The following is a 10,985-nucleotide window of genomic DNA, read 5'->3' as shown; positions in this document are numbered from 1 at the left end:
ATTTATCTGTGGCATTCCAGGAAGGGCTGGGGAAACCTCTGTGAGGTGCTGAAGCCCAGGTCAGGAGCCATCCCTGGCTCGGTGATATATTTAGAGCGGGATAATGTAACTGACAGGAGGGAAAAAAAGAAAAAAAAAAAAAAATCTGTGGAGGAGGTGCAGATCCGTCCCCTTGGCTGGGAGTTAGTGGATGATCCGAGCCAGGGAACAGATAGTTGGATTTCCCTTATTTCTCCCTTCAAATAAATCACAGCTCCAGAGGCCTTTAAACTCTGCAACATGATCTGTTCCAATAAGGAAGGGAATGAAAGGCTGCGTCTCTCTGGAAGCCTTCAGAGCCATAAATCTCCTATGTACAAACACAGACCAGATTTCCAAGTGCATTTATTTTATTGTATTGTTTTAACAGAAAAATCAAACTGCAATAAACTCCGTCCCTCATTAGCTGTCTCCATATCCAGGCCAAATGTTGCTAACGAATAAAATCAGACCAAAGGAATGTGGATGTGGGTCCAAGGCCTGGCCGGGCCCTGACCCCCTGAAAAGCATTTCCCTCTGAGCCTCCCAGAGGTGTGGGATGAGGGGAGCCAAGGGGGTGGATCCTGCACTGCCCATTGCTGTGGGTCTGCTGGGGGTTGTCACCCTAAATTCAAATCCAGCATCCCCTGACATGGATCTGGTGCCCCTTACATGGAGCTGGTACCCCCACCATGGACCTGGTACCCCCACCATGGACCTGGCACCCCTGACACAGACCTGGTACCCCCGCCATGGACCTGGTACCCCCGCCATGGGCCTGGCACCCATGCCAGGCCCCCACCAAAACAGCTGGAGTTTAATTTAGGGGTTTCCTGCTTCAGTTTGTTGTGGTGCACCCCAAGAGCAGCAGGAACAGGGGGCAGCTTCGATGGGTGCCCCCAAGCTGCCCTACATGAAGGGGCTGCAGAATTAGGGCTGAACTCGTGAAGCACCAGGTCAAATCCCAAACTTGTTCTGGAGGTTGGTCATAAATCATCTGCTGACAGTCCTGAAGGGCCTGGCTGCTCCCAGAGCAGCTCTGGGGGGACAGAGAACCCAGGGAAAGGGATGTGCTTGGCACTGGTGGTGGCATGGCCTCCAGTGCCCTCATGGGTTTTCCCAATCCCCCAAACCCATGGAGAGAGCAGGGCTGCTCCCAAACACAGTTTGGGATCTCCAGTGACTTGGTGAGCTGCAGGAAAAAGGCAGAAATCAACCCCAAGCAGGCCGGGGAGGAGCGAGGAGCCTGCCTGCAGGATTTATGGCACGGAGCAGCCGAGCCCAGAGCAGAGCGGGTCCCGCCTCAGCCCACGGAGAAATTCCTGACTTATTGAATCACATTTGTCATCCCTAAATACATATGCAGGCCCGTGTTTCTGAATCCATAAACATCTTTTAACTAACTCGGCTCGGCGAGGCCTCTTTCAGCAGTAATTTATATTTAACTTTTTCCATATGCAGGGCCTGTCGCCTCGGTGTCATTTCCGGGAAGGCCAGGGGGGCCGGGGGCCGCTCGGCGTGTCTTGGCCCGCTGGAGCAGCCCAGCTGCTGGCACGGCTCGAGAAATCCACCCGCCAGAGCCAGTGCTCATTAATCATCTGAACTACTAAACTGCCAGCTCCTTTCAAGATCTTTCAAGAAGTGTTTTCACCCAAAATAGAGTTGAAAACGCGCCGGGCCCTACTTTCAGAGTCTCATCCATCTGGCCATTATGGGGAGTGTCAGGCGGCTCTGACAGACAAGGCTGCTCTGTTCGAGGGGCCCTGGCCCCACAGCCTGTCATATCACGGGGCTGATGGCATCTGACAGCTCCATTTGTACCTCCCCCGGAGATGAAAGGGCCGCTGCTGGTGGCAGGAGAAGGGCAGGGCCAGAGGGATGAGCAGGGGCAGCATCCCTGGCACAGCACCCAGAGATCAGTCCCCCCAAGCCCATTACTGCCCTGGGGCTTGTGGCCATCTGGGGTGTGATTAAAGGTGGGGGGCAGTGCCCACTGCCCACCCCTGGTTGTGGTGCTGAGCTCTCTCTGTGCCCTGCTGGAGCTGCCAGCCCTGCCCTGGACTCACCTGCAGTGTGTGGGTGCTGTGCCCACTGCCCACCCCCTGGTTGTGGTGCTGAGCTCTCTCTGTGCCCTGAAATGGAGGCACGGAGCACCCTGGAGCTGCCAGCCCTGCCCTGGTCCCCATCACCTGCAGTGGGTGGGTGCTGTGCAAACCCCAGTGCTCAGAGCCAGTCCCCAAACCCAGCAGGACAGTCCCGGTGCCCCCTGCAGCCAGGATTGCTCAAGGTCTGCCCCACACCAGGATACCCCAAAATCACGAGAGCTGCCAGATTCTGGTGCTCCCCTTGGGCTCTTCCCTAGGTAGGACCCCCCTGAGCTGCCCCAGTGCTCAGAGCCAGTCCCCAAACCCAGCAGGACAGTCCCAATGCCCTGAGGGCTTCCCCCATGGCCAGGAGGGCTCAGGGTCTGCCCCACACCAGGACATCCCAAAATCATGAGAGCTGCTGGATCCTGGTGCTCCCCTTGTGAGGAACCCCCCCGAGCTGCCCCAGTGCTGCAGGATTTCTGTGCCAGCACAGCAACTGGGAAAAGCTTGGGAATTACTGAGGAGCAGCAGCAAAGGGGACAGAGCACATCCCTGCAGCCAGAGGAGCAGGCACCCAGCCAGCCCCATCCGTGCCAGCTGTTCCCAAAACAAACCCCAAGCAGAGTCCCAGAGACTGTGGGAAGCAAGGAAGGGCTTTAGGCTCCATTTCCATTCTGCCCAGAACTGGGCTCTTCTCACCTCTGAGGGGAGTGGGAACAAAACCGAACCCCACAAAGGCAACGCTGCTCCAGCAGAAACCAGGAGTCCCTTTGGTAGGAGCTGTGCCCAGAGGAGCAGAGCCTGGATGCCATCCTGGGTGATGAGCAGCCCCATCCTTCTCATCCAACCCCATCCTTCTCATCCAGAGAGGAAAACAGCAAATATTTTGAGTGCAGAGAAGACGGTGAGAGCTCAGCAAGAAAGATCTTTAACAGTCCCCATTTCTGTCCTGTCCTCTCTCAGAGTCCCCCAGGAGCTGCTCATGGGGTGGCACCAGCACCTGAGGCTCTCACTGCTCCCCATCTTCTTTGATGCAGCAGCATCTCCCTCTCCCAGGGATGCACCTGGAGATGCAGGGGTGCTGTGGTGGGCACGTTTGCAGCTGTGGGGGACACAAAAAAGGCCATTTTGGTTCTCTGCTCCACTGAGGTGTCTGCAGGAAGGGTCTGTCAGAAGCCACCAGATGCCCAGGATGCTGCATCCTTCATCTCCTTCCCAATTTTGCCAGGTCAGGAGGGGTGATCCATGAATTTTGGGACCACAAGGTGTTAAAGAGGTCACGTTGCACCATGCACAGTGTCGGGTGTCCTGTCCAGCTCTGCTCAGCCTGTTGGGGCCGGTGTTCCACCATCACCTTTGGCAAAGGCCGTGGGTTACATCCTCCTGTCCTGTCTCCCTGCACTACGCTGGAAGGTGGGATGAAGTCATGGCAAAGCTGCTGCTGGAGGTTTCCATGAACAGCTTCAGAAAACACAGGGGTCTGTGTAAATCTGTGTAAATCATCTGTGTAAATCTGTGTTATTGGGACTCGAGCTCCAGGACCCTGCTCTGTGCACAGAGCTGTCAGCTGAGCACCCTCCCCTGCTCTCCAGGGAGCTTCAGCCGAAGTGTTGGTGTGTGAGGATCAGCACTCCTCAGTTTGTCACCACAATAAACACAGGGTGACTGTGACCCAGCATCGCTGCCACACTCCTGTGTCAACCTGTGCGAGGAAACAGCCGTGGTCCCAGGGCTTTGTCACCTGCCAGGGCCCTGTGCTGGACTGTCACACTGCACAAGAGGGAAACCATGGCTGTGGTCACACTGGGGACCTCCCGTGGGTCACTGGTGACCAGCCAAGGCCGGGTGTCCTGGTGTGGTGAGGAACACGTCAGTGCATCGTTGTGAAAGCTGGAGTCAGAGCTGCTGGAGGGTTTGCAGCACACACCAATCCATGGCCAGGGCAGAGGCAGCAGCAGATCTTCAGCTGTTATCCAGAGCCAGAGGAAAGTTCATTCCCATCTGTGGCATTCCTGGCCACTGCAGTGCCCTGGGTGCTTGCCCACACTCTTCCGGCTTTGGCGCCTCGAGGTCTTTGTCCTTCTCCACTTTGTCCTTCTCCACTCACCTCATCCAGCCTCTTGTCACTTGTGCTGTCCCACTGCTTGGAGTGGCTGGAGGTGGCCCCACAGCAGGGCAGTGTGGGGCTCTGGTGGGCACACACAGCTCCACACCGTGGTGCTGCCCTGGCTGCTCCGTGTCACCGCTGTGTCACCACTCAGCTGCTCCTCCTGCAGGGTTCCAGCTCCCAGCCTGGCACAGGACCTCCACTGCCACCTCCAAGCATGGCTCTGTCCCTCCAGGTCTGCTCTCAGCTCATCCAGCACCAAGTGTGCCCCAAAGCAAACCCTGACGCCAGGCTGGGCACGGGGATGCTGGCGAGGGGACAGGAGGTGTCCGTGCCACTCTGGCTTGGAGGACAAACAGAGCCCATGTTCTCCGTGGCTTCCACCAGTGCTCACGCGGAAAGAAAAGCTGCTTTATGCAGCTGAGGAACTTCTCATCCACCCACCACGGCTCTGCATCCCGACCTGACCCCTGGGCAGGCTCCAGCCCTCGAGGACGCCGCGCTCCGCTCCGCGCTCTGAAACGCCTTGTACGTCTGCGGGCAGCCACCTCTGCATCACCTAAAAGACATCGGGGATTTTTGTGCAGGAGAGGAAAGGAAAAACAACAAGAAAAAAATAGGGCCTGGCTCTTTCATTCACGTATTTATTGGGCGGACGGCGTGGCTGTGGTCAGCTGGGCTTCGGCCTTCACAGACGGGGATATTTATAAGGCACGCGGAGCGGCTCGGCGTGTGCGTCCAAGTCATTCCTTCCCCGGCACAGGGGATAATGTTGCCTTTGTTCAGCTGCCTCGGGCACAGCAGAGCGTGCCGTGCTGCTCGGCCGGGCCCCTCGCCGTGCCCCGGCGCAGCCCCGCTCCTTCCACACACACCGCGGCCCCGGCAACTGCCACCATAAATCAATAGGAAAGGAGAGGCTGCCAGTTAGACTAAACAAGTGCATTTGCAAGGATTGCTAACCCTCATTAATCACTCTGACAGTCCTAAAAAACACATTTCCCCTTTAATGACTGTATTTGGATAATCAGAGCTTTTTCCTCGCGAGTGATGGTGGGCGCGACTTCGGCGGCACCGGGGTCAGCGGCGAGTCAAGCGCTGCAGGTCCCCGGCAGCTCGGGGTGACATGGAGAAGGTGCTGCTGTGCCACGGGGAAAAGAGCCACCAGCACAGCCCCAAAACTGCCGTCCCCACGTCCGACACCCACGGGTGTCCTCCCAGCCCCAGCTGGATTTGAGAAGGTCTTTTCCTGTCTCTCCGCGTTCCCTTTAGGTGACTTTTGCCTCCTGGAGAGGTTTGAAACCTGGCACATTTTTCTGTATAAATGATGCAACACATTAATGCACAGCACATTATGAAAATGGTAATTCAAACCCATACAACTCTAAATTAAGCCATACATTATCCGACCCACTCAGCCATATATTTTGCAGAAAGACAGGATTGAATCAAATCAAACTGAAACTGTGGAGTGCAGGTTGTTAGACAGAATGATTAATAAAGTGCATCCCAGTGCTCTTATTATAAAATGAATTCCGCAATAACCTGGGCATACATTACACAGGGAATTATTTAATATATCGGCAACGCGACCGTTCCCCAGCAGCTCAGCCCGAGTGCCGCCGCTATCAGATGATACTCGCGGTGTTTACACGGTCTGGCCCCACTGCTGCAGTCCTTAGGGAGGGGAAAAAAATTCCTCAGGGAACCTCCTGCACAGCAGGACTCATCCAGGCAGCACCCAGCCCTGCCGTGGGTGAAGGGAAGGCGTGTGGGCTCGTTTTGGAGCAGGGACCATCCTGGTGCGAGGAGGTTTGGGGGAAAGAGGGGATGGAGCTTTGCCGTGAGGAGGGATCCCCCAGCAGCTCTGGCAGGATGAGGCTGTGCAGCCTCTCCTTGCTCTGTGCCCCGGCTGCTCCGTGGTTTGGGGTCTGGCACGGCCCCCAAAACCCGGAGTGGCCGTGCCAGGCGCGCTGATTTTGGCACTGGGCTACTGCGCCTTGAGGGTCTGCGGCATCATCCTCCCACCCCGTGGCACGAGGTGCCCAGGCACAGCCAGGGATGGGCACAGTGGGACAAAATTCCAGCGCAGGAACCTGAGACAGGCCCCAGCACGAAGCCACAGCCAGGATTTACGATGGGCACTGGCAGTGCCCGAGTGAGGCCGACACTGAGCGGCATCACTGCGGGGAGCGGGAGCCACATCCAGGGAGAAGCGATGCTCCCGAGGGCCAGGGGGTCTGGGTACCTCCTGTGCCAGCAGAGAGAACACTCTGGGGCTGCTGTGCCCACCGCCCGTGCCACCCTGCTCCACGGCCAGCATCAGCTGCCACAGGGCTCAGCACCCAGCACGGACACCGGAGGGGCTGCACCAGCCTGGGCTGGGCACCCCATTCCTGCTGTGCCCACAGGGCAGAGCAAACACCCACAGCAAAGCCCCCTGTGCCAGCCCCAGCCCTGCAAACACCTCTGTGCAAACCCCAGCTCTCATCCAGCAAACATCCCACCTGGAAGGAGCAACACCACCACGGGCACAACCGGAGCCCAGCCACGTCCGCGCATCCCCAAGCCACAGACCCCCAAAATCAGACCCCCAAAATCAGCCTTGGGGAGCTCAGCACGGAGCCAAACTGGTCCCTAGACCACCAAATTTCTCCCACTGCCACAGGAAACCCAAGCTGGGCCCTCCCAGCGGCCGCACGCTCAGGCACAGGGAAATCAAAATCCCTTTGGCAAAAGTAGTCCCTGCTCTCAGCGCGTTATTTTTCAGCTCAAAGGACACAAAGGAATTTAAACGCAGGGCATAAAGCAATATTGAGAAGGCAATTAACAGGGATTAATTGCGTGACTCACTGAAATGCAACAGGAACGAGGCAGACAAAAAAAAATAAGTGATGTGGGGCAATGGGGCATGCAGGGGGAGCTTGAAAAGGGGTCCCAGAGCTGGAGTGGAAGCGCTTTCCTTGGGGCATGGAGCAGGCAGAGCCCCCCAGCACGGTGGGGATGGAGCCAGACCACGTCAGAGCCATCCATCACCCTCCTCCCGCACAAACATCGAACGGCAGCAGGGTGTGGGATCCCCCCGCACCGATATCCAGAACACAACTGCAGCCCCAAATCTGCACCCCGGGAGGGGGTGCCCACCCGCGGGCACCGCTCCGATCCCGCCAAACGCCTTCTGGAACCTTCCCCCTCCGCCGCCACGCCTGGGGACACGAACACGCGGGGATGGGGACACCGGGGACGCGGAGCCAGGAGCGCAGCCGGGGCTCCTCCGGTACCGCCGCTAGATGGTGCTGGGACCCCGCCGGACCCCCGGGCAGGACGAGACGACACCAGAGCGTGGGTTACAACCAAGAGGCGTTTATTAACAAAATCAGACTTACCGGGGCTCGTCCGCCCGCCCGGGGCCGCCGGTCCTGCCGCTCCTCCGGTCCCCCCACCGACACAGCGGGGACACGCGGGGTCCTGCAGCCCCCGGCGGGGCACGGCCTGGGGGTGAGCATCACCCAACCGGTGTAGCCCACCCGGCCCCGGACACAGCGCAAAAAATTAAAAAAAAAAAAAAAAAACCAAAAAGAAGGAGTAAAATTGAAAAAAAAAAAAAAAATAAACCACAAAAATTTTAAAAGGAAAAAAAAAATTTGAAAACCCCAAAGATTAAAAATAAGGAAAAAAGTCCAAAAAAAAAAAATTACATCTGCAAGTTACAAATGCAGAGAACAGAATCCCAGAGCGATAAACGCAGAGGGGAAGGAGGAAAATGCCTTTTTTTTTGTTTTTTTTTGCTTTTCCATGTCATGCAAGAATTTCTTGGGGGAAATTAAGAAGGGGAAGGAAAAAAAAATTCAAAAGAAACAGAAGGGGAAAACCAAAGCCCCACACCTGCAAAGTAAAGAAGGGAAATTTTTTTTTTTTTCTTTTTTTCGGGTTAATTTTTTTTTTTTTTGGAACACAGACTTTTTTTTTTTTTTTGCATACCATTGATTCATTGGTGTATAATGCACTTATATTCCCAGCTTTAAGCTAACATACAGTAATAAATACAGAGTCCAAGGAGGGCGCGGGGGGCTGGGGCTGAGCCGGTTACTGATATCCCAAAGCCGAGGCTGACGTGAGTCTTTGGCCGTAGAGAGCGTACGGGGAGTAGTAAGGTCCGGCAGCTGGCAAGGAGGGCACGGGCAGGGCGCCGGCCGTGGGCAAGTGGCTCTTGCCATAGGGGTGGTACCTGTTTAGTCCCAAAGTGTGTGGGCTCCTCAAGGAGAGCGAGGCCGGTAAGGTGTTGGGGCTCCCGGGGGCGGCGGGCGGGAGGTGCAGGTGGCAGGAGGCCGCGGAGCCCAGCCCGGAGGTAGGGTAACCCGCCAAGAGTTTCTCGGCCCCCGGCAGGGCCGTGTGGGTCCGTAGGTGGGTGAGCAGCTCCTCCGAGGTGGCAAACCTCTTGTCGCAGGGTCCGCTGGCAGACACCCAGTTGCATATGTGGGGCAGGGGGTCGTTCTGCAGCATGAAGCCGTAGGTGTACAGGGGGTGGCCGGGCAGGCTGGGGGTGCCGCCGGAGGAGAGCGTGGTGTGCACCGAGTGCAGGGGGTGCGTGGGGTACACCAAGGGGTATCCGCTCTTGAGGCTGCCGGGGTCGTGCACGCAGCTGGAGCAGTTGCTGGAGCCCAGGTGCGAGGCGCTGTGGTAGCTCAGGCAGTACGGGTCCCGGCATAATCCCTGCATGAAGGAGGGCGGCGAGGCCCCGGTGAGCGGGCTGGAGCTGGGCGGTTTGCCCGGCAGCCCCAGCGCCCCCGGCAGCTGGCTGCCCACCAGCCCCGGCTTGGTGGGGTCCAGCCCGGGCACGAACTGGGACGGGTAGCCGGCGTAGGCGCCCACGATGGAGCCGTGGTAGCCGATGCTGGAGGGCGGCAGGGGGAACACGGAGTGGCCCGGCTTGTAGGGCGACACGGGGGCCACATGGCCGGCGGGCGGCAGCGCGGGGGGCTCCGACTTGCGGCCCGAGGGGGGCTCGCCGTGCGCCCCGGCCTCCACCACCCCGCGCCCCAGCGCCCCGCCCGTCCCCTCGGGGCTGGGCTTGCCGCCTTCGGGCTCCTTCTTCTCCTCGGCGCCCTTGGGCTCGGGGTGCTGCGGCGAAGCCCCGCGGGAACCGCCGGGCGAGGAGGCGGCGGCGTGAGGGGGGAACGGCGGGCACGCTGCGCTGGGCACCCGAAAGCCGGCCTTGTCCGCGCCGCCCTCCTTGCGGGGCTCCCCGCCGCCTTTCGAGTAGGGCTTGAAGCTCGACTTGTCCTCGGCGGGCGCGTCCCCGCTGCCCGGCGGCTTCAGCGCGGCGGGCCGGGCCGAGGGCTCCTTGTCGGCGGCGGGCGCGGCGGCCGCCACGGCGTTCAGCTTGGAGGAGGGCGGCGGGTCGGGCTTGCCGATCTGCGAGCAGGTCTGGGCCAGCAGCGCCAGCGGGCTCTTCTTGGCGTCCAGCTGCGGGCGGAGCGGAGCCGGTCAGGGGGGACCCCGACGGCGCCCCCGCACCGGCCTCCCCCCACCGGCGAAAGCCCGGGGCCGGGCCCGGCACCGAGCCAGGGCGCGGGGATGGGGGGGACGGGGCGGGGGGACGCGCCCGGCCGGGGAGAACAGGGACCGGGTGGGGTGAGGGGGAGCGGGGCTGCGGCGGCGGCGGGGGAGGGAAAGAACGGGGTGGGGGGAGCCGGGCAGGGCAGAGCCCGGCCAGGAGAACCGGGAGCGGCGGCCGAGAAAAGCCGGGAGAACCAGCAAGAGCCCGGCCCGGAGAACCGAGAGCGCCGGGCTGGGAAAAGCCAGGAGAGCCAGGCTGAGAAGCAGCCGGCCGGGAGAAGCGGGAGCGCCGGCCAGGAATGCCGGGAGCACCGGGAAGAGCCCGGCCGGGAGCACCGGGCTGGGAAGAGCCCGGCCGGGGGGACCGGGAGCGCGGCTCCGGGGCTGCGAGGCGCGGTCGGGGGCGGCGGGCACTGACCTCGATGGGGCTGACGGGCGTGGAGGAGAGCGGCTGGAGGTACTCGGGGTGCAGGAGGTGGCCGCCGTGGGCGCTGAGCATCTTCAGGACGCGGATGGGCAGCCGGCTGGCCTGGCGCAGCGGGTCGGCGGGGGGCGGCCGGGGCGACGGGGCGGCCGCGGCTCCGCGGCTCGGCGGGGTCCTCGGCCGGGGCCCGCCGGGAGCGCCGCTCATTTGGGGCGGGGGAAAGGGGGGGGTGCCCGGGCTCCGCGGGGCCGGGCCGGGCCGGGCGGGCGGCGGAGCGGCGGCGGCGGCGGCCCCGGCGAGACGAAGCCCTTCCCCGGCCCCACCGACACGTCAAATAGCCCCGATGGCGGCCGCGCTCCGAGGGGGCCGGCGCCGCGCACCAATCCGCGCCCGGCCGGGCCCCCGGGGCGGGGAGAGCCGCCGGTGGGGGGGGCGAGCCGCCGCCGCTCCGCCGCCACCGCCCCGCGCCGCCGCGCGGGGGAGAACCGCGGCACCGGCCCGAGCGGCAGAGGCAGCGCTGGCGCGGCTCGGCATGGCACGGCGCGGCATGGCACGGCGCGGCATGGCACGGCGTGGTGTGATGCCGCTGGCACGGCTCGGCATGGCACGGCGCGGCATGGCACGGCTCGGCATGGCACGGCTCGGCATGGCACGGCTCAGCACGGCACGGCGTGGTGTGATGCCGCTGGCACGGCTCGGCATGGCACGGCGCGGTGTGATGCCGCTGGCACGGCATGGCATGGCACAGCTCGGCACGGCACAGCACGGCACGGCATGGCACTGCTGGCACAGT

At 61.1% G+C, this 10,985-nt stretch overlaps 1 protein-coding gene across 1 annotated transcript; it reads right to left on the bottom strand.

Moving 5' to 3' along the window:
- Positions 1 to 371: 371 nt before the first annotated feature.
- Positions 372 to 10,399, bottom strand: ZNF703 (zinc finger protein 703). Its single transcript, XM_063175177.1, has 2 exons — positions 10,187 to 10,399; positions 372 to 9,675 (listed from the first exon to the last, which is right to left on the bottom strand). Exons 1-2 carry the CDS (start codon positions 10,397 to 10,399, stop codon positions 8,296 to 8,298), a joined length of 1,593 nt encoding a protein of 530 aa, XP_063031247.1. The 3' UTR covers positions 372 to 8,295.
- Positions 10,400 to 10,985: the final 586 nt, after the last annotated feature.

The sequence above is a fragment of the Melospiza melodia genome, chromosome 23 (assembly GCF_035770615.1).
Source record: "Melospiza melodia melodia isolate bMelMel2 chromosome 23, bMelMel2.pri, whole genome shotgun sequence".
Classification (NCBI taxonomy): domain Eukaryota; kingdom Metazoa; phylum Chordata; class Aves; order Passeriformes; family Passerellidae; genus Melospiza; species Melospiza melodia.
This window is presented reverse-complemented; position numbering and strand designations above follow the sequence as displayed.

Excerpts from the sequence above, each read along its gene's own strand:
- ZNF703 (XM_063175177.1), bottom strand. The coding sequence starts at position 10,399 with ATGAGCGGCGCTCCCGGCGGGCCCCGGCCGAGGACCCCGCCGAGCCGC. Across the intron at positions 9,676-10,186 it reads CGCCCGTCAGCCCCATCGAG|CTGGACGCCAAGAAGAGCCC; the intron begins GTCAGTGCCCGC and ends CTCCGCCCGCAG.